Source organism: Triplophysa rosa, linkage group LG9 (assembly GCF_024868665.1).
Source record: "Triplophysa rosa linkage group LG9, Trosa_1v2, whole genome shotgun sequence".
In the NCBI taxonomy this organism is placed as follows: Eukaryota; Metazoa; Chordata; class Actinopteri; order Cypriniformes; family Nemacheilidae; genus Triplophysa; species Triplophysa rosa.
This window is the reverse complement of record NC_079898.1, coordinates 17419900-17443080: the sequence shown is the minus strand read 5'-3', so window position 1 is coordinate 17443080 and position 23181 is coordinate 17419900. Positions and strand designations below refer to the sequence as shown.

General features: G+C 37.5%; 2 protein-coding genes across 8 annotated transcripts in view; both read right to left on the bottom strand.

Annotated features, from left to right (window-relative positions):
* Positions 1 to 828: 828 nt before the first annotated feature.
* Positions 829 to 5045, bottom strand: ly6pge (lymphocyte antigen 6 family member pge). Of its 2 annotated transcripts, none has more exons than XM_057342628.1 (3): positions 4862 to 5045; positions 2624 to 2752; positions 829 to 2348 (listed from the first exon to the last, which is right to left on the bottom strand). In XM_057342628.1, exons 1-3 carry the CDS (start codon positions 4920 to 4922, stop codon positions 2152 to 2154), a joined length of 387 nt encoding a protein of 128 aa, XP_057198611.1. In that variant the 5' UTR covers positions 4923 to 5045; the 3' UTR covers positions 829 to 2151. The 2 variants fall into 2 exon arrangements, with proteins under 2 accessions (XP_057198611.1, XP_057198612.1); XM_057342629.1 differs by having other exon boundaries at positions 2636 to 2752.
* A 1709-nt stretch (positions 5046 to 6754) lies between these two features.
* Positions 6755 to 23181, bottom strand: part of tacc2 (transforming, acidic coiled-coil containing protein 2) — a 55490-nt gene continuing 39063 nt past the window's right edge. Inside the window, exons 9-28 of one of the 6 annotated variants that reach the window (XM_057341722.1) lie at positions 22696 to 22820; positions 20313 to 21738; positions 19264 to 19299; positions 18560 to 18620; positions 18203 to 18461; positions 17425 to 17474; positions 17207 to 17316; positions 16847 to 16997; positions 16351 to 16485; positions 15818 to 15910; positions 14102 to 14161; positions 13337 to 13402; positions 11638 to 11769; positions 11303 to 11379; positions 10151 to 10194; positions 9951 to 9983; positions 8637 to 8797; positions 8426 to 8532; positions 8161 to 8281; positions 6755 to 7683 (exon numbers count right to left, since the gene is read on the bottom strand). In XM_057341722.1, coding sequence (XP_057197705.1) covers positions 7618 to 7683; positions 8161 to 8281; positions 8426 to 8532; positions 8637 to 8797; positions 9951 to 9983; positions 10151 to 10194; positions 11303 to 11379; positions 11638 to 11769; positions 13337 to 13402; positions 14102 to 14161; positions 15818 to 15910; positions 16351 to 16485; positions 16847 to 16997; positions 17207 to 17316; positions 17425 to 17474; positions 18203 to 18461; positions 18560 to 18620; positions 19264 to 19299; positions 20313 to 21738; positions 22696 to 22820 — 3313 coding nt within the window. In that variant the 3' untranslated portion in view covers positions 6755 to 7617. The remainder of the gene's footprint in view (positions 7684 to 8160; positions 8282 to 8425; positions 8533 to 8636; positions 8798 to 9950; positions 9984 to 10150; positions 10195 to 11302; positions 11380 to 11637; positions 11770 to 13336; positions 13403 to 14101; positions 14162 to 15817; positions 15911 to 16350; positions 16486 to 16846; positions 16998 to 17206; positions 17317 to 17424; positions 17475 to 18202; positions 18462 to 18559; positions 18621 to 19263; positions 19300 to 20312; positions 21739 to 22695; positions 22821 to 23181) is intronic. The other 5 variants (XM_057341721.1, XM_057341723.1, XM_057341724.1 and 2 more) reach the window with 5 other exon arrangements.

Genomic DNA, 23181 nt, shown 5'->3' with positions numbered 1-23181 from the left:
TAATTTAATTGTAATTAAAGTGTAAGTTATACGTTAAACATAAATGATAAAAAAAAGACAATAACAAAGAGATCTCGTCCCCATTGACTCCCATAGTGTTTATTTCCCCGACTATGGCAGTCAATGGGAGATTTGATTACTGACAATCTTCCAAATATCTTCATTTGTATTTAGCAGAACAAAGAAATTTATACAGGTTTGGAACAATCTGAGGGTGAGTAAATGATGACAGAATTGTCATTTTTGAGTGAACTGTCCTTTTGAGGCTAATGCTGATGTCTGTGAGTCAGAGGAGCATATTATCACATGTCATAAATATAAAAAAACAGGCACCGCAAGATTTAAACAAAAAAAACATTATTGTATGGTGATTATTGTTGATATGTGAATGTATACTGACACCTTGTGTTAAGTAGATGTAAAGCACCTCAAGCATGAGAGCCTTTGGATACACCTGTGAAATAAACAGAGCATAGAAAATATCGCAACATATAAATATAAATCTAAAAATAATTAAACAGGATAAAGAAGGAGTAGAAAGATAAGTCCTACGTGAAGAAATACACTCTCCCCTAAGATAATTGTAGCAGGCCTATATTGTAGGCATATTATATCACTGTATTACAGTTTACTATAGTAAATACAGTAGTTTGGGTAAAATCTGTCCAAGATATAGGCTAATATTGGAAAGTTAATGCAGTTTAAAATCCTGTTATGGATATGGAAAGCAAATGCATTTAATTTACTATTAGCCACTTATATTATTTTCCACTCTGATTGAATCCCATTACGAAATCCCAATCCCATATTAATAGCCTTTAAACCATATAGAGAAAAAAAAGTTTATTTACAGTCAAGAACAAAAGCAAACAGAGCCAGAAAGTCTGCATGATTTCTCTGTGTTCATTTCCATTCATAAAGTGGTGTGAATTAACACACTTGAGGCTCATCTTAAACATCTGAAGAGTTTGGTTCCAAAACGCGATAAACGCCATTAAAAAAAAAATGAATTTCCGCCAAAATCAGTATTGTATCAGGTCGGTATTGAAAGTCACTTTTAATACTTTAATTTTACACAAAATGCGATATCCGCCGTGTTATTCTGTCATGTTTTCTCCCTTTCTTTCCAAACCGCAATATACGCCAGTCTCACTTCTCTGCAGAATGCGGTATATCCGCTCAACCAATCACAGCACACCATTCCACGCATTGTAAACAGTAATGACGGCTCTGAATACGGTCGGCATCCTAGTTTCCCTGATCTACTTTGTACTTTGTGTTCAACAAACAAACAAAAAAGGAATAATTTTGACGGCATTGATGAACCTGTGCTGGTTTCTGCGGTGGGAAGAAACGTAAACCATCGAAATCTAATCATTTACGTGAGGAGATTAACCAGATGAGGCACTAATTTATAGCATTAAAAAGATGACCCGTTGAATTCATTTTAGGTGCGATGACTGATTGAATGTATTTTTAGTCCAGTGCCTGTATGTAAGATTAGTATTGTATTGAGTTCAGAGGCTGTCATATGTGGATCAACTCACTTTGTTGTGTATTTTCAACAGTTTCAATATGAAAAATAACTTTTATATTGATTCAATGGATTTATTGCATTTTGGGAAAAAAAATGTCATGGATTTATTGCATTTTGGGGAAAAAATTATCAGTGTCAAAATCTGGATTTGAATTTTTTATGTTACTAGAACCTAAAGATGCTATGTGAAACTTTGAAACAGAAAATAGTGGTTTTTATCTTGCCACTTTCTTTGTAAAGAAAACACATTTTTACTCAAATTAATCAAAATGGATTTATAGCGTTTTGGAACCAAACTCTTCATCTCATGTTCTTTTCCCTGTTTGTATCACCAAAACTGACTTAAATAAAGCTTATTTAGATTAATTTGGCCTTAAGAACAAAAGGCTTTCGGCTCTTTTGAGTCCCTATAGACAATACCATAAATACATTTGCTGTGTGTAGAGTGGAATTATAACACAACATCTGTGCACGTACGGTTCTACGAATTCCAAGTTGCTAAAATTTGCAGTGTGTTATGATTCGTTTGATGTATGTCGACAGAGTACACAGCGCTCCGTCAAGTTCCACAGTGGTCATAGACTTTAACAGCCAGATCAGTTGGTCTAGCAACATTAGTTTGACAACAAATGGCAGATGAATAACAGAAACCCCAGAAGGAAGTTGACCCCTGTGCTGATTCTAGTGGCTTGTCCTGCCACATTACAGTCATCAGAGTAGCAGCAATGAACTTTCACCCCTGGAGCTCTGTAGCCCTGGCTGTTAGCTTGGCTGCAGAAGGATTTGTAGGAGCACGACTTCATTACGCCACCTAAGAAGACAAGAACGGCATGAGAACGTGATTACATATTAATGTGACTTGATCCTGAAAAGGAAGATGTACTGTCGACCTCCTGCTATTTCTAAGCTGGGACCAGACGGGGCAGTCTGATCCAATATTTCTTTTTAAAACACACACACACACACACACACGCTACAGTTGGTAATGATTTTCCTAAAGATGTATCCTTCAGCCTGATTTAGAGAATTGAACGTTCTAAGCTAGCTTTTCTCATCTGTCCATGGAAGAACTATTAAATACATTACCGTTAAACTTACTGCCGTGTCCCCGGACGATAGTACATGCATCTGAATAGCTTGGACATGTTTTGGAGCCCTGCCGATTACAGTCTTCATCTGTAGCGCCCATGCAGGTATAACACTTTAGCCCTTCACCTAAAAAAGACAAAATCCATTTCATATTACAGTTTATGAAGCGACTCAACATTATAGGCTGATGCTGATCCAGTCCTAAACATACTGTATAGTACATATGATGAGTTTGGTTCCAAATTGAGATAACTTAATTTTTCAAAAATCTTGTTTTTTTATTGTGCATTCCAATTAAAATGTATCAAACTGCAGGTGGTTTGTTTTGATTTAAGCCATAATAACTAAAAGGAACAGCTAACTAACACAATAAAACGCACAAAAAAGCATGACAACATCATAAAAAACATGATTTTTTCATTTTTTATTTTATAAGGAGTTATCTCATTTTGGAACCAAACTCTTCATATATGGCAGTAAGTTTATATGTAGTTACATGAACAACACATTTTATCTTATTTTTTTAATAAATTGTAAGCCAGATTGAAACATGCATTGCCAGCATGAGCACCCTGGCTCAATATGTCAATTTGTGCTAGGCCTGGCTATTGTTGAATGTAACACTGCGGAGATACATTTCACAGAATTCATAATCTGCTTGCATATTGCAAAAAATAAATCATGACACGTTTGACTAAGCAAAGCTTAATGTGTTAAGAGACATAGTCAAATTCACAGCACATGACAGAGTATACAGATGATAATGTGCACTTGGTAACATACATTCAGTCCGCATGACAAATCAGCTTTAGTGCAGCAGCGGCAAGTATGGTGTCAACATGAAATCATTTTAAAGCAGTCTTATTAAAATCCAGAGCTTTTTGATCCTAACTTTCCACCTTTTATTCACTGGGGACATCTTTTCTAGCAATCGTTCAACAGACACATTGGCTCAACAACATCGCAGTAGAGACACAAGGCAGTGTTTTGACTATATCTTGTAAAAGCCCAGCAGAATATGTTGTGTCTAAGCCTTTTTGATGTGCCTCTTTGCTATCATCTCCTAGAAGTGCCTGTTTTATGAAACAAACACCCTTTGAAGTTCAAGCCAACAAGATTAGACACATAGCCACATGACTGCACAGCTCAAACTCCTTGCTTTTTCTGGAGCAGTTCACCACAAAATTCTGTCTTGATATACTCACCCTCAAGTTGTTCCAAATCTGTATAAATGTCTATTCTAATGAACGCAGAAAATATATTTGGAAAAATGCTTGTTGTAACCAAACAGTTCTTGGCCACCATTGACTACCATAGTAGGAAAAAATTGCTTTTTTAAATTTCTTTGCTCTGTTGAACACAAATGAAAGTATTTTGAAGAATGTAGGAAAGTAAACAGTTTGGGGCACCATTGACTACCATTGTAATTTTTCATATTATGGTAGTCAATGGTGGCCAAGAACTGTTTGGTTACAAGCATTAGTTTGAAAGTTTGATACAATATAGAGCTTGCACTATTTAATCTAAAATAACATTCTTTCACCAATACTATAGAAAAGCATACTGTGGCTGCTTTATATAGCCAATTATGACTTTTTGTCTGTAGAGATTCTTTTGTTCCATCAAATGAGGAAAAACTATACGCAGAAGGAACTTTTGCAATTTGTTAGCAAAATGCAAAGCCTTGCACAATTTAAGAGCAAGCTAATTTCTAAATCAAAATTATACTCTTCAATGATATAATCAAAGTGACAAATATTACTCTGCACTTGTATACATTTAACACTTTCAACGTGTATTTTCTTACTTTTTAAAAACTACCATTAATATGCTGCTCAGCTACATCAAACAATCATTTGCTGCTGAATTGCATCACTATTTTGAAAACATAGGAAAACATTATCTTTTTTTTGTGGCTTTCAATGTATTTAAACGTTTGCTTTTACAAATTCCTCACATTTACAGTCCTTTAACACTAATCAAGACCGACCTGATATTCTCACGCAATCCTTCTCACACAAGCCACTGCAAAAATGTTGGTTTGAGGAAACTAAATAAAACAAAGAAAACGTGAACTGTAGAACACAACCAAAGACAACCAAGAAACGAACCAGAAGACCAGATTGCAAGGTCTAGACTGAAAAGATAATCAGGATTTGTCTGTTTCAACCACTGCAACCGAGAGGATCATGGGCCAGCTAAACAGAAGAAGACAATGTCACAGAGGTCACTTACTTTGAGCGAGAAGGAAGGTGAGGCACAGGCCCAGCAGCAGGCAGAAATGGACAGATCGCATGTCTCCTGTGGTCTCTGGCTGTCAGGTCAGTACAATGAAAAGCAGGTTGCTTGCTTCTAAAACCCCTGATCTTAAGCCCTGCTTCTGGAGAGCTAATACCCAACAGGAGTGAGGAGGCGCAGATTACCGGCCTGTCCACTTACTGTAGGCCTGTGGTTTAATCTTAAGATCTGAATGGCTTCTCACCATCTAGACTAATCAGAGATGAGGGATCAATTACTGCGCTCCACCCCTACAGCGCTGCACACTAGCCAGGTGTCCCATATACAGTACAACCCAGATCTCATAATGAATCCTCTATGTACAGTATTAGTTTACTCAGTAACCAGTTCACAGTAATGTCCTTGGTGACAGATCAGAAATTAAGAGACAACCAATCAAATTAAGACTATTTTATAACCACCCCCAAGGGCTATTTAAATGTGTTTATACTTTAGTCCATAGAAAATGAATAAATAAATCTGTATCTGTAGTTAAAGGAGAATTGATGATCTGATTGTATACATTAACTAAATAACAGATACTGAACTGATCGTCTGTTTCACATTTGCTTTTTATGTAACTTTTTAATATTTTCTTAAATTGTCAATCAATACTTTTTGTTTCATTACATTTCATTCCTTTTACACTTTATAAAAATGAAGTTTTTATGTTATTTCAGCCCGTTTATTTTATGTAGCTAGTGTATCTATGACTGTCTGTGAGATTGCTTATAAAATAAAGCAGTTGTTTCTTTCAGTTTTTGTTTTTTATGTAGTTTTTCTTACACTTATCTTACACCCTTTTTGCTTCCTCACAGACAACTTGGTCGTGTGCCAGGCTGTCACTGGCACTAATAATCTGTCTGGAGAGGTCTTAATGCCCATCTGCCATTGAATTAATGCACATGTTTCCAGACTCATAAGATCATCTGAGCAAGATTCTTTGTTTGTTCATTAACATCTCCAAATGCTTTTTAAAATGACCAAGTGGGAGTAAATCCCTTCAACAAATATAATTCATACATAACTCTTTTGTTCACTCGAGTTCAAAAGTTTAGGGTAGTTCAACTAAAATGTTGTTCATGATCTTATGTGGAGTAAAATTACACATAAATATATGTGCATGCAATTTTGTGTAAATATTAAAGCTGCGGAAAAATTGAGAGACCTTTTCAAAATTATTTTCAGTTTTTCTGAACTCACTATTTATAGGTATGTTTAGGTAAAATAATATTTTTGTTTCATTCTGTGAACTACTAACAATATTTCTCCCAAATTTCAAATACTGTTTCTTGCATTTATATGCAGAAAATAAAAACTGTAGAAACAGGTCAAAATAACAGAAAAGGTGCTCTGTATTTCTTCAAACCTCAAATACTGCAAAGAAAAGTTTATATTCACTTTTAAGCAATACAATAGCAATATTTTACATGTTTAAAAAATATTTTTATATGATAAATTATTATGATTATGTGTTTATGATTTTTATCAGTTTTTATGTGTCTTGTCATTCTGTCAGTCTTTCACATTGCTGTTGAATAACTTTGTCACTCCTGAGGTTTGATTTTGTTAAAATTCAACAGACACTGGACTGGAATGTCCACAATACTTCTAGAAATATAAATAAAATAGAAACATTAAATCTTCCAGAAAAAAATATATTATTTTGTATTATTTATATATAATTTTATCTTTTTTATGTAATTATTTATTAAACGTATATATGTAAATAAATGTCAATAACGAAAAAGCAGCCAATGTATAAAAATATAAAAAAGTGACCCTAAACATTTGACAGGTAATCTATATTTTTTGTGAGATATGGTAATATGAGATATGAAGACCAGAAGATCTGTATTGCCATCTTTTATTGCACATTGTAAGCATCACCTGCATAACTGGCAGAACGTATGAAACATCAGCCATAGCTGGACTAAGACAAATCCGGATAAAATTTGTTCAAGTCAGAACCATCGACAGTCACAACTGGGTTCATTTATATACCAATATAAAATCCAAAAATAAAATCGCACATCAATTTTGCTAGGAGACAACGAAACGAACAACAAGTATCTACAAAGATAAGCAAAGCAGCAAATCAAACTAACCGTATCAAAACCCGCAGTTGTGTTCTTTTACTATATTCAAGTCTTTTTCATATTTACAAAACTGTCAAGGCATACGACATGCATTTTTTCATAATTGTGAACATCACTTTGTGACAACTGAATGATTCAATTCTTTATATTATATATTTCTATATTCTCGGTCTCGCGGTCATTTCTGTTTTGTAGGTTAAGAAGAGGGAACCACAGGAATCAGTTTAACAGTCGGCTCCATCAGTGGTTGTCATGGCAACGGCACTCGTAACTTCACACTCACACATATTCTTTCTCTGTCAGCTATACACACTCTCAAAAAAATTCTCTACTGGTGGAAAGTACTTTCACAAGACCCTCAACATAGGTGTACATTAACGCATCATAATGAAGAGAACGTAATTACAGCCAGACTCTAGTGTGTTCACCCGGGTCCTCATGGGGAGTCCAGTTTTGTGAAGATCAGTAGTGTGAGATCCACAACGTTTGTGGTAAGTTCATTGTTCTGTCCATCAGAGTGATAGTGAACATTTTAATCTTCCTCCATCTTTACACCACTCGTTTGATCATTGTTCTTTTGTCCTATTGTTGTATGAACAGAACATTGTCTAATGGTTAGCTCTTCCCCATCTTGGCAATTAACTCATCACATATTTTGGTCAGTTCTTCGATCTCTTTGTTCTGCAAGAAAAAACACAATTGGACATTATTTTGTTGTCTTTTCTTAATAATAATAATAAAAATAATAATAATGTTTACAGTGCTTGTGTTTACATAATATATGTATGTGTACTGTGCATATTTATTTTGTATTTATAAACACATAGACATACATGTATACAATTTTAGGAAATCTTTACATATATTTTTTTATTTTTACCAGTACTTTCAATTATATAAATATATATATATATATATATATATATATTATATATATATTTCTTAAATATATGCAAGTGTGTGTGTTTAAAAATAAAATACAAAATAAATATGCACAGTATTACAGACATATACAGTATTATGTAAATACAAACTTTTATTCTGAATGCGATTAATCGTGATTAAATGCTATGAGATTCAATGTGACTAAACATTTGAATCAGTCCGTTTTTAGTTATGTAAGAGATGTCAGTAGCAAATGAACGAGTATGGTCAAACCTTCTGTTCTAGCGTGCGCTCCAGTGAATCCACTTTCATCTGTTCTTTCCTCAGACTGGCCTGATTTGCTGCCTGCTCCTGTTTAGCTTTGGTTCTCACCTGAGCGATATCAGCATTCGCCCTGCAGGTGTAGCATGGTAAAACACATGCTATCATTTCATATTTGACCTGACTTTGATCCGTTAAACAGCTAAGCAGTCATTTACTGTATTGTGTTGCTCTAGGCAGATAAAACAAATCTGCGTGAGATCTAAACTGTACTTACTTATCCAGTTTCTCCTCAGCGTGGATCTTCAAAGCGTGGTAGCGCTGCTCCTCCTTACGGACACGAGACAGGTACTCCTGGGCACATTTTTTTAGCACTTCCTCATTCTGAGGAAAAGACGAGAAATTAGCCTCTAACAATAGAAAGATCCTTGCTTCATCTGTTACAATGTCTTGTACTGTAAACTCACAAGTGTTTGTAAGAGACTTACCTTGCGGAAGCCTTCCAAAACGTCTTTCATCTTCTCGTAGCGACGGAACAAGTCGGCGAGAGATTTCTCCACGGAGTTGAGGTCAGCCAAAGCCTGGTCCTTCTCTAGAATCAGCTGCTGGATAGTGTGATGTGATAGATTCTTCTCTCTCTGTTCACCCTCTGAGACACACACACACAAATACACAAGAGCATAGGTTGATATTACAGTAACACAACTATTGTAGTGTTACATTACACCACTCAAACTCAAACAGATGATGGAATCTGCTCTGGGAAGCAGAACTGGATGAATGTTATGGTACTTTAGAAGTAAACGACATCATTGATGATGACTCTTATTTTGACCCCAACACCCTGTGAGGCATGCAAACAACTCACACACACTAAATGAAGACAAGCATGAGAGATGAAAATGCTTTTTACGACACTCCACAGTTTGTTTAACCAACATTTACTCACATATAAATAAATTATGGAGGATTTTACACTTTAGTTGTTTATTAACAAGACAGCTATTTTGAGCAAATAAGTGCTCAGTCCTGTTGGTCTTTATTGGATTTCATGTATGTAGGTATTATGAAGTAGTAGTGATTGAGATATTTGAGAACAGGTTTATGAAAAGTCCAAAGACAAACGATACTACACTGAAATACAGACAATATAAGAAACTCTTCCTGCCCGTCACTATCATATGTGGTGTATCACAACGAAGAGAATGAAAAGACGCTGTACTTACCAGGCATGCCTGAGTCATTTATCAAATATTTATGGGGGACGGAGGGAGCAAAACAGAAAGAAGGCACTGCATTAAATCAAGCCAGCAGGGAGGGACATGTGAGAGAAAAGCGTGTCACAGATATGGAACAACTTCCTAAAGTAATCAAACTGGTGCCAGAAATGAAATGAATCCAAATCCAGAAGAGTGAAGATGAAAATGAACAGAACGAAGGAAAATATTAGCAAAGAAATCCAATATGTTTGAATAAATAATAACGTGAAATGAATATAGCTGGGAAGAGGATGGTGTCTTTTGAAAAGAATGAATCGTGAATTTCAAAAGTGAAAAATGAAGGACGTCCAGGAAACTGCTTTTGATGCAAAAGAAGAAAAGCATGTCAAGGCACCCACTTTTAAAGCCTAAAAGAAAGAAGACCTACAGCTGGTAAATACCGAAAGGCAAAGAAATAATGAACATTGTCAGTGGGTGAGGCCTGGTAAGGGACGTGTTTGAGCAGGTCACTTTAGGTTGCGAAAGCAAGCCGAGTCAAGTAGAATATACAGAGAGACATGAAGGGTTGTGCTTTTAACTGACCAGTGTTTGCGTCCAGAGGCACACAAGATTTTTCTGCAAATTAAATGAGAAATTAAAACTTGCACATGTGCATATGTGTTGCATATGTGTAGACGCTGCATGACTTGGGAGGGATTGTGCCTGTTCATTTACACTACTGAAGCAAACCAAAATGTTTGCCTGTTGGCGGCAGATGATAAAGTCACGTTTGGAAGACTCACCGATCATTTCTGCAATGGTCTTCTCATACTCCATAACTATTCTCCTACAAGCAAAGAGCATACATCAAGTTAGGCATCAAAACAATTGACATCATCAGATAAATGAGTGAAATATTGATTATAGTGTAAATAACTGATGCTCATCTAATAATGACAATATATGAAAAGAAAAGTGTTATTTTTTGCAAAAGTTGCTGCCTATTTAGAGAACTCTAGAACACTAATTTTTAATGGCGCCCTTAGAGGGCAGTTACCTATGTAGGTAGTAAGCAGTATGGCAGTTCACTAACAAAGCTTCAGATCCAAAGGGAGGGGCTGGAGTTGGTCATTCTTACCGTACCCGAGTGTAGCGGAGCACAGTAAGCAGATGGATAAGCTTTGCCTTCCCTTAGCCTCTTAGTCCTTCCTAATCCAAATCAGACTAATGAACTAAGCTCTGCTCTTATCCACGCTAGCATGGCACAGTCCAGCTGGCCGTAATCCCCAAGCTTCTCAACCTCCTCGTCCGCCAAGGGGCATGACAAGGGTACCATTTTGAAATAAATATTTTTTATCACACAACACTGCAGCTTTGAGCAGTATGCAATGCTAAAACGGCCAATGCAAAAAATCCTGAGGCAAAATTTAACTATAAAATAAAAACCATTCCACGTGACATGCCACGCGACGTGGTCGAAGCAAAACTGTAGTTCTATCACATCTGATACATTAAGGTCCTCTTTAATTGGCTTTACACTATAGGGCAGGACTTAGGAAAACAGTAGGAAAGAGATAAACAGATTGAGAGGTGGACTGAGGTTGATGTGTGAGATGTGAGTACATGGTTACTTTTACAGTTTCACGTTTGATTGATCATAAAAGTACAGAAAAATGTTGGGAAAGGAAAGGGGAGAGCTCGGGAAATGACGCAAGTTTGAACCAGCGGTCCGTGTATGAGCACCCCCACAGAACGCATCCTTAAGAAAGTGACCTTGAAAAGTGTTAGCATAATTTAACAACATGACAACATGATTTTTTCAATATTTCGATTTGTTTCACCCTCAGATTCCAGATTTTTAAATAGTTGTATATTGTCCTAATGGAAATCAACGGAAAGCTTATTGCAGTGTTGCCAAGTCCAACATCCTAAAAAGACTGCGGTTTAAAACCTACCTCATCTCCTCCACTTCTCGTCTGCTCTCTTCATACTTCCTCTTCCACTCCAGGGCTTCTTTCTCTTTGACAACAATCTGATGGTTAAAATAGCAACATACAGGTTTCACACATAATCGGAAAATCGGTGCTGTGATTTCAATCCATAACTTAAGTTTTCAGAATTCACTATTATAATATAACTACTATTCCATTCTGGTTCACTTATTTTAAAACTCTAGAGAATTAATGAAGTGAAATGAATGAATGAAATGGAAGGACTACCTCAATATTACATCTTCAATAATATAATGTGGCCTCATATAAGGTGAAATGTGGTCGAGATTATACAATACCTCTTCTCGGGCAATGCCCAGTGAGTGGTCCATGTCATGAGGCAGATGAGGGCTTTCACCTTCACTGTATCCCGCTCGAGAATAGAGGGAACTCTTGGAAACTCCACTGTCTCCTGGCGAAGCCATTTCCCTCTGGTGCCGAGAAGAGAGAGAGTTGTGAAACCATTAAAAACATGAGTTTATCTCTGCAGACATTCATTCCACACATCCTGGAGAAGGGCAGCACATCATCTACAGGTTCTACGCAGCAAAGCCACAATGCCATGGAGAGCAGGCTCTTAGTTTGGATTCAAAGTCTCCAGTAGTTCAGTTTGTGAATCCCAATGCGAGATGGCTGCGTTAAGATGTTTGTCATGAAACGTTTGGGGCTGTGACCCGATCCGATGCTGTGTCAGATGAACCTTGTGTTAGTCATTGAAGATCAAATAATGAGAACTAAAATGAATTGAGTTGATGATCATATTTTCCTTGATCATAAAAAATGACCATAAACGGTTCCTTTGAAGAACAACTGAGTGCAATAAGAGTGTGTCTGGTTACAAACATATAAGAAATTGCATGTATATCCTAAATAGAAGATGAACATGCTTTTTTGTAATGCTGGCAACGATAGAAAATAATTAATATCAACATTTTAATTGTAAAATGGTTCTTAATGTTCTTATTTTTTTGTTTCCACAAGACTTCACAGCCAGTTTCAGGATGTTACCCAATAATCATCATGTTTAGCTCTTAACTACTTGCTGATTAATTCTTTCTAACAGAGTTGGATTAAGAGATTAATTAGGTTTGGCTTTTGGTTCAAGGTAGGGGGTCATGTGGAGGGGTACAAAGTGCCAATTATATAATGTTTGGTCTGAAAGAAGCATTTAATGTACACTTAATACCATTTATTCCATAATTGGGCTGCACGCCATAGGAGGTTTGAACAAAAAAAACCTAACCTGAAAATAGGTTCTATCAAATTTGAAAAGTGTGAATCTGTGGATCTGGTGTATGGTCTCAAACAAGACTGGGCCTATTTCCAATTTAGTCTCAATCTTTGGGGATTAGTTCTGTCTTCATCTCTTGTTTCAATAACCTTTCCCAACAATCACATTCTGCATTATGGTATCTAGACATTGAACTACCTTAAAGAGTCATCCAGCCCACGAGAATAGGAAGTGTCTTATCATATATATACATACATTATACTGTATCACCCTGACACAGTCAGCAGGGAATAGGAAATGTTGCAGAAGAACAAAGGCTTTAAAAATTGATATGCATGACAGAGTTCAGTACAGCACAGCACAGCGGTGAGGTTGTGATGTAACTTGACATCTTCAGCTGTACGTGTATCTTACTGTATGTGCATGAAAGATGGCTTTTTACTACTGAAAAGGGTAAAAAAAGAATATGATACATAGAACGTGGTGAGGCAGCATATGAAATGTGTCTGTGAGAATAATTCAGGGAGACAGTTAACAAGTAATGTATGTTAAAATATTTAATATTTCAAGAAGATCATCAATTTGGGGTAGTCATCACTAAACCTCATTACTCCAATACAGCCATATAATATAGTGTCACTCTTTTTTCTATATTAAAGTAGTCCATAATCTCATTGTCAGTACTATGCCAAAAATACATTTGATATATTTAAGGTCAAATCTATTTTTTCGGAAGTCTAGAACTTAAGCATGGGCTAAAACTGTACCTTTGGTATACGGGACGTCCTGTGACAGAGTTTGATATCTGTCTGTGGGGACTTTCCTGCAGTTTTCTACAAAAAGGACCACACTAGTTTTGCAATAGTGAAAAAATACACTATGTTGTGGATAAAAGATCAGAAATGCAAGACTTACAAAATCTGAACGCGTAAAATGTAAGTAAAAATCAATTAAATGTGTCTGGAACGTGAGGGCTAATTTGTTAATACGTACAACGTGACAAAGCCAAAAAGTTCAGATATTAAAATGAGTATTAAAAGTATAAACTTTTATATAGTAAAAGTACATACTTTTACTTAGAAAAGTATATACTTTTCTGTCTTGAGAATACAGCAATTCAGAATAGGCATAGATATTAGGTTTGAGGTTAAAGAAACACTGCAAAAAATATTTTTTATATTTTCAGTATTTTTATATGGCTTTCCAGTAAATATATCTTAAAACAAGATAAATGTATCTGAACGGCAAAACTGAATAAAATGTTTCTTATTTTAGGCAAAATATATATTTTCTGAAAACATTAGTAAAAATGTATCTTGTTTTAAGGATTTTGCACAGGAAACACTGTTGAATTTTGTAGAAATGCAGATGAAATGATATGCATTTCGTCTGTATGCTTATATTTTTGCACTGGGAACAAAGTTGATGGTGGTTTAGTCTAATGGTGGTACAAGGACACTGGGATTAGCACATATGGATTACTGTAGAGGTCTATAGTTAACAGCAGAAGGGTTGTTTTCTGTCCATCTTACTTTAGCCATGTGACAACCGTTGAGATTCCAGCGGTGCGGGATGGGCTTCTTGAGGCGAGACTGTGAAGTGTGCAAGACAACATCATGAGTGGAGTGAGAAGACAGAATGAGTGTGAGAGGGTCTGTGGTGGGTTTATGTACAGTGAGGTGATTAGTCTGTTCATTCCATTTCCTGTAGAAATGTTCAGGCTGAGGTGACGGTCACACATCCAACATGACTTGTCTGAAGGTCAGACTGAGAGCAGATCTGATTACAGCTAAGCTTCATGTGAAGCCACACCAGCGTCCTCAGGCCAGGCATACAGGTGTTCTGTATGCCCACTGTATTCCAATGAGTTAGTGTAAATTAGTACCAATCAAAATCAGGAACCAGCAAGAATGTGACAAGGAACTAAAAGTTTTTTAATAGAAGTCTTCTAGTCAGAGCAATGTCTTTAACTATGAGCACTTTTGAATGTGTGGAATTTGGAAAATAAACTCTCCTAAAATGATCCAGCTGATGACTTTATTTGTCCACCGATAATAAACAAGCACCGTAAGTGTCTAAACCTAGCAGGCACACATATGTCTGTAAGACGTCTGCTAAAGATCTGGAAAACATCTGCTGTGTAAAAACATCTGCTAAACAACCTTCGAAAGAGCAGTTTTACATCCTTCTAAATCATAAACATCTTACAGACGTCTTCAAGATGTCTATATGACATCTGACAGCAGACGTCTCCGAGATGTATTGCAGATGTCTTGTGGATGTAAATGCAGACGTCAAATAGACGTCTGCCAGATGTAGTGTGCTATCAGGGAAATGTTGTAATCTGGGTTGCCAGGTTATCCTTCAAAATTGGGATATGTTAAATCTTTTGGGTGTTTTTTTTCTCCACTGGTTAGAGGCTGATAGATTGTGTTCATCAGTTGTTATTCTTAAGGTAAGATTAAGTTATGTTTAAAGGTTTTTATTGCTATACAATGATTTTCAGTAAATGATTGTACTGAAATGTGTAATGCATAACAGTGAAATGTTATTCGTGCTTGGGTCATTGGGCTAGTTTTGTTAGGCCATTGGGCTGGTTTGTTTATGCAGATGTGGCAACCCTGACTGTCCTATTCACCTCTACCATTTAGTTTTTTATACATACATTTACATTTATGCGCCAATTTTCTAAAATTACAGAAAAAAAATATATATATATATATATTACAGAAATTATGCACAATAATATCTCAATGTATTTAATGTGACTGATTCAACAAAAAGTGAAGTTAAAATCTAAAATATGTGTTAATAAAAATTAACTCCTGAGAAATACAAGTGCTCATAGTTACAGGAATACCCTTATATTTGATTTAGCGATTTCTACTCTAAACATTGTACGACATTAGTTACCAAGTCACATTGACCACACTGTCTCTATGCATCTCCTGTCCAGGCAAACATGCAGGATTGTCACAAAGCCCTGGGAGAAAACACTCCTCTTTTGCTCAAGAGGGTGCTGGATTGGGAAAAATAGCACCAATCAAGGGGACAGGAGCCAAGTTAGAGACGTCACATGGGGAGCGCCAGGGGTGAGATGTCACGTCCACAATATGGTGAGGTAGTTTATGGGTAGGTATTCACATACCAACAAAGCAGTTGGGGGGGTCCGTTCAAAGGGGGATATCACACACGTGCTCACACGCACTCTCACACACACACAGGTGCAGGCTGGCTCAGCGCAGTACCTGAGGGGACACAGTGGACAAAGAGGGGCTCTGAGAGATGTTTTTGGCTACCTGTAGAGCCTCTATCCTCAGAGATGCGAGCACCAGCTCCTCCTGGGCCACAAGGGGAGGAAAGGAGTAGAGGGAAGGGGAGTGACCCATGGAGTGGGGGCGGGGGGCAAGGAGGAAAAGAGGGGTTAGAATTGGACTAGCCCCACTGAAATACTAAACCTGAGGAAAAACATAGAATATACACATAGACGCACACAGACGCTTGTACACATTTCACTACATGATTGTTATGAATGAGGTGGGATCCGCTACACTGTAAAAAAACTTTTGGTTGATGTTATCACTTAAACACACTTGTGTGATCACAGCACAAAGGGTCAAAACAAAACTGAAACAAAGGTTCAAATACTGAATAAGAAAATGTTTTTACAGTGTAAAAGATACAGACAGTAAACACAGTTAAGGGATGAAACACACACGCACACACAGAGAAGCAGAAGTCCAGGGGAGAATAAATAGGGCAGGAGGGCTTCTCTACACACCTGCAGTTTTTGGGCGAAGGCAGTGGGGTTGGTCTCTGCCAGGTCCGGCTCCAGGTAGTTGAGAGGGGTAGATGAATCAGACAGCCTGTCTAAGAGGGGCAGATCTGAAGGGTCCATGGGGCCCTGGATGGGGGACTGCGATGGGACCGAGAGCAGGATTGGGGTGAGAGGAGTGGGAGGTGTTTGGGTGTCAGTGAGGTAAAGCAAGCTCTTATTTAGCCTAGTGCATTTGAACATTTCTATAATCTGTTTATGGCACCTAACATAATTTGATATAATACTGATGCTGGTGGTGAGATGTTATGTATTTATTGTTACTGTAATACTCCCTTATGACTGCAAATGAAAATGTAGATTGACTGTAAATACACAGTAAAATGTTCAATCAGAAATTAACAAAATAAAGAATCACTCCCACCTTCAGATATGCCTGTTATGAAAATAAATGCAAGCTTTACGATTGAGATCCCTCTGTGCTCAATTGGTTTGCACTTACCGCTCCATCGCCACCGTTGCTCTGTGTTCGACTCTGAGGCTGACTCTCTCTCTTTCTGTTCTTCTCTGAGGCCTTCGGCTCGCGAGCGCTGCGCGGAGGCAACACTGGTGACTTCCCCTGTGAGATCTGAGCCTCCATCTCCTCAAAGCTCCTGTGAAGAGACACACAAACACCAAACAGCAATTGAATAAACCGTCAATGAAAATACGTGTTTTAAAGACCCCATGTATTCATGATCATCAGAACCAACAGGGACATGACTCTCGAAATTCCTGTTTCAACATGGGAAAGAAACGGATCAAGCTGTTTAATGGGATCTGAAAGTAATACACGGTTGTGAATGCGAGTTTGGTGGTTTACCCAGTGCAGGGTGAGTTCGGCTCAGAATCTTGCATGCTGGAGCTTTTCTTTGGACTGTCTGTCACCGAGTCCAGCTTTAGGTAAAGTGATGGTTTCTTTTCTGAGAGAGACTGTAAACAAACATGCACAAAAAGCTGTAACTGTAATATATCATTATCTCAGTAAACATCATTTTGACAGTATTTGCACTAAGCGATCTGTCTATGTATGTTACTCACAGGAGCAGAAGTGCCGATCTTCTCCATGTATTCAATCTCATAGTCAGTAACTGCAGAGAGACACATGAAAACGAGGAAGATATAAAAGATTAAATATTTTAGAAAGGATAAATGAAGGCTTAAAAATAGTACACGGCTCCCAAAGACTGGGACACCCCTTCATACCCCGTTTATCAGTTCACATCCAACATGACCAACATGAGACAGGCAGATAAATTCATCTGTTCCTCTTCCAATGACCCAGTTACTGTAGTTTAAGGTCTCAGGGTACAACTGGTTTACTTTTAGGTCAAAGGCTAATGAAATGGGTCATTGTGGGGTCATTTGGGGTCTCAGTCAGAGAAGGATCACTAACACGTGTTACATAATCAGGTGAATTTCATAAAAAAATGTGTAGGTCAACCCAAAATCATTCTTTTAAAAAGAAAATAGTTTTGTTTTACAAGGTTATTTGTTTATTTATTGCATTGTGTGATTATGTTCTTGTCAATTAAGCAAGTTACATTCTAAAATTCTCATTACAATACATTTTACTTTTTGATTTCTATCGGAAAAACAATGAAATAATATTTTTTATCTGGCAGTAATCTTTAACTTTAAAAATCTGAATTGGTATATATCAAGCTAGATTTACCCAGATGTTTTATGTTTTCGAAGAAAATAAACTATTATACTGTATTGTCCGGTTCTATATTACTCCTCACACGGTTCTATGTAAAGTTTAGGACTATAGACATTTCATCCATGAATCATAGCTATTTCTGATTCACTCTCTCACCATCATTTTCTTTGGGTAAACTGTTCTTGTTAACAAAAGCTGTGAAGTCAGACGGCTGGGGGAAGTCTTGGGGGTCAGAGTTCAGCTCCGCCTCCACTTCGTGTCGAGTTGCCCATTTCTGATTGGTGGAGGAAGCCAGTTTCTCCTCATCAGTAGCGTGATCCTGTGAAGGGTCAGGGTTAGCGTCGGGCGTGTGTTCCTGCAGGTGAAGATGTGGGTGTGAGGTGGAGGGTGAGAGTGGAGAACACACAGGACAACACTGTTATGATATGAGGTGACATTGAAGAGGAGAAACACATAATCCTCAGAATGGCCATCTGCGTTGGTGAGAACGTGTGTGGGAGTGTGGGAACTCACTTGTGCAGTCTGCTCTGAAATCGGAGACCTCTTTGGAGATTTCTTCACTCGGAAGGTGTTGCTTTTTGAGAAAATAGAAGAGACACTTGATAAGTGTGTTTAGAGAATCATTTTGGAATGAACAGAAAAATACACATCTTCTTGGCTTTTTGTTAAAAAAGTTTTTTCAAGAGCATTTTTCTTAAACAACAGTTCTACTTGAATAATACATACCTGTGTTGTTCTGACAATGTTGGAAAACCTTGTGACAATACAAGTATACTGTAGTTCAACCAGTAAATTACAATGCTTTTTATTGAGGATTAACATTTTAAAGCAAGTTAAAATGTTATAGAGCACAATGAAAGTAGTTACTCTGTGGTTTACATCTAGTACTTTTATTAGTATAATACGGCATATGAATGTTAAGTTGTCATTAAAAATGGGTTCTTATGGATATACCTAAAGAGTATAATGATGAGTATTTGTGATATTTACCCTTTATTCTTTTCACCCATGAATTGAACTATAGCAGTAAATTTAGCAACAGTTTAAGAATCGTGTGAAATCTGCCAAGTTGACATGTGTTAAATGAATGATAAAGCAGTGTGAGGTAACCTCATGAAACCAGCTTTTAGAATAATATATTTTAAGACGTTTTAAGTTATATTATTACTCATGATATTATTACTGACAGATTTTTATTTCATCATCTCTCTACTTACAAGAAACAACACAGAGAAGAGAAATTGTTGGGTGCCCTGTGATATATAAGATCAACAGATAAGTGACACAAAAGGCTGACACATCCGTACTAACACACCATCCAGAAGGACACAAGGAATCACAAGCATTATATACAGTTCGCTACAGTAAAAAACATAAAATAACACCTCCCCTCCTAAAGAAATGAGCTTGTTAACTAAGAAAGGCTTGTTGGTTGAGTTAGTTAAAAAGCCATATGCTAACCAACATAATTTGGTGACGGACAAAAAGTTTGAAAACACTTACTCTCATTTAGATTTTTACGCCCTTTAGAATAATAGTACATTTATCAAAACTATGGAGTAGGACAATTGTAACTATGGGAATTATATTGTGACTAGAAGCATTTTAGCATCTTCAAAGTAGCCATCCTTTGACTAGAATTTGCAGAATGGTTATTTTGGCATTTTATCATTCAGCTTCTTAAAGGGACAGTTCACCCAAAAATAAAAATCTGTCACCATTTACTCACCCTTGAGTTGGTCCATATGTGTATAAATTTCTTTGTTCTGATGAACGCAGAGAAAAACATTTGGAAGAATGCTTGTAACCAAACAGTTCTTGGCCACCATTGATAGTAGGTAGTCAAAAGTGCCCCAGAACTGTTTGCATTTTTCAACAGAACAAAAAAATGTATACAGATTTGTGGGGAACTTTTTATTTTGGGGTGAACCGTTCCTTTGAGTTCTCACCCTGCAAATATTTTTTAAGAGTATTGAAGGAGTCCCAATCTTTTCAGGGCCCTTTTTGGCTGCTTTTTCTTCAATATTTGTCCCAAGTCATCCGCTTAAAAACATTTTTTTAATATTTTTGGTTTGTTTCCAAAGAAAGACATTTATATGTTGGCACAATTATATTTTTGTCTATAAAAGTAATTGTAGACATTTAAGCATACACTTTGAGATTAAAAGATTTTTAAGATTTTTAGAAACATTTCAGTCAAGCACTTCTTTTTGACTGGTACTGTACATTTGACAAGAAAATAATTTCAGAATTAAGGCAAACTTACGATTTAAGAGGCTTCTTCTTCATTTTGGCAGGTTTGTTCAGGTTGTGATCCTCCAACTCAACAATGTTGTCGTTCTCATTATCATTGGCGGACACGTCAAAAGAGGCAGCTTTTGGGGGTGAGTTGACGATCTTATTGGGTGGTTTGAAAGGATCCGCAGATACATCAAAGGAGTCTGGGTCAAAGCTATAGTTTCCTTGTGACAGGTGTGGAGAGTTGGGGACACCACTGGCTGATGAAAAAGGATTAAAATTAGGGTCATCCCACTTGCTAGGGTCAAAGTTGTACGATGCTTTGGGAATGGGAATCTCATCGTTGTCATTTGAAAGTGGTGGGATGGAAGCATTGTCTAGCTGTTCTTTCTGAGCTGGGGGAGCCTTTTTAATCCCCAGTTTTGGCTTTCTAATGGGCATCTTGGCCCCTGGCTTCTTGCCCAGTTTTTTAGGAGGGGGACCGTTGTGTGACGCCTCTCCACTGTCCTCAGAATAGTCAAACTCAAGTCTGACCGGTTGACGCTTGATGATTGGCTGCTTCTCAGCGTTGACGGGTTCCTCTGCAGCAGGGGGGCAGGGCTCCTCTAGAGCAACCGAAGTGCTTGTATGGGGGTCTGAAACTGATGTGAAATCAGCTTTCCTGTTCAAAACTGGCGAGTTGGCGATTTTACTTCCTCCCGTACAAAATGGGTCAATATTGTCAAAATTATCCGGATCCCATTTGTAGGAGGCACAGGGAGGGATTGGAGAGTCCTCGTCCGGGACAGGTACGGCTTCAGACACCGGATCAACAACCTCTTGAAAGGCTATTGAGGTGGGGGCAGGTGTGATCTCTTCAGCCAATGGTGGAGGACTCTCCACTCGAGACTTTATTCTGTTCCTTCTCAAGGTGCCAGCAGGACTTGGACTTGGACTAGGGCTGGGTGAGGCACTTGCTCTTTCTTGGGTTTGCAAGGGGCTTTCAGCACATGGTTTCTCCCTTTTCTTTTCTTCTGGCGTGCTGCTGGGTGAAACAGGTTTGGGTGAGGAACGTTTCGGGTTTGAGTTCTGCCTGGAAAGAGGTTTTTTCTTTAGAGACCCTGGACGGGGCTTCTTCACCCTACGGAGAGTTCCTGGAGCACTCTCTGTTCCTATGCTGAAGGATTCTGTTCGTGGGTGAGAGGGTTTGTCAGCACCTTCCGAGGATTTGTCTCCTGGACTCTCTAAGTCACCAGACTGAAGGCTTAAAGAGCGCGTGAGGGGCGTACGACTCTGCCCAGGCCCAAAATTTGATTCTTGGAGGGGGTCATTGGTGAGTGAGTAGTCGAGGTTGTAGGCACCGCTTGCAGCGATTGGTTTGTCCTCATCAAAAACAGTAGACGGAGAGCGACTCGGCGGTGGAAGCGGGGAGTCTGGGTTTTGATCGTCACTGGCACAGATGTCAACAGTGGAAACTGTAAAGACAGAGAAAGAATGACTATTGCTAAAAATTTGGAAAACTAGATCACTAAATAAGGGCTTACATTCACACTAATGAATGATGATATTATTTAGAAGTGTAATCAAATTCAGTGAACTTAATCTAAGTAAATAAAGAAGAAGAGACTAGAAAAACATTATAGGACTTCATTTTAATACACCACTACACTATGTCCCCTAGAGGGAGTATGTGTTCAATAACAAAGATCTGCAGACCTTATATGTAATTCAGTGAGCACATTGGATCGTTGGAACATTTTTTTTATACTAAATGTATGGGGGGTCTGTGACCCTGTCTGTAAAAAATGGCATTATTCAGTCAATATTGAAGATATTATTGTTATTTTTCACAGAATATTCTGTAGGATGATTTTATGTAGAAAACTGTAAAAAGACTTTTGCTGGGTTTTCACAAGCAGGGTCACATTTTGTAATGAACAATGCTCTAGCTGGTAAATTATTTAATGATAGAAGTAGTTCTGGTATGAATGGCATGTTAAGGCTAATTTAGTAAGTAAATTTGTTTTCTGTTTATGATGAGGGCATTTTAATTGTTACATTACATTTGTTGTTGTCAGTAGTTTCTTTATTTACAAATATTAATTATCAGACTTCTATTAAGAGGGCATTCCCCTAGCCACAGAGCCTACAATATATACATACATAAATACTGTGGATTTCAAAATACAAAATAAATGGCCCGATAAAAGATCACATCTTTTATATATACACACATATATATATATATATCTAAGTGGGCTAAATTGATAAAATATTTATTTATTTTCAAAAAATAAATTGTCCGGACCTCCGTTTGGAAGCAAATATAAACCGGAACTCTTGAAACTTTAATTGAATACCCCTGCATGCAACAAAGAGAACACTATTTAAGGCATTAGCCTTTGTAAAATAGAAAACAAATTCTCTCTCACCTTGTTCTGAGGACAATGGGTCTAAGGTGGTGCCGGGTGGCTCTGTTGGTGGCACTGGTGGGGCAGCAGACTTCACAGGGGTGGTGGACTCGGGGGTTTCAAATGCACCGTCCGAGTCTGAACTCCTGCAGAAAAGAAATGAACAAAATTGTTTAATAATCTGATTGAATGAAGTTGCACATCAAGTCCAGTAGTGACAGGATAAATAAAACGCATTGTTTATGAGGCGGCATATCACAATGAATGCAACACAGCTTAAACAGTATTTGCACCACATAATTAAACTAATTCAGCTACATTAAACAATTAGTTGTGGAGGACCAAACAAAGGCCGGCGTCAGCATGTTGCTTGTAGCATGTTGCTACAGGAAAAATCTGACACAATAGACACATTCTAGTTAATCCACATAAATACAGCAACAAAGGCATAGTCTACACAAGACATGCAGCCCTTCAGCCAGTCTCACCGCATTAGCCCTTATCCCC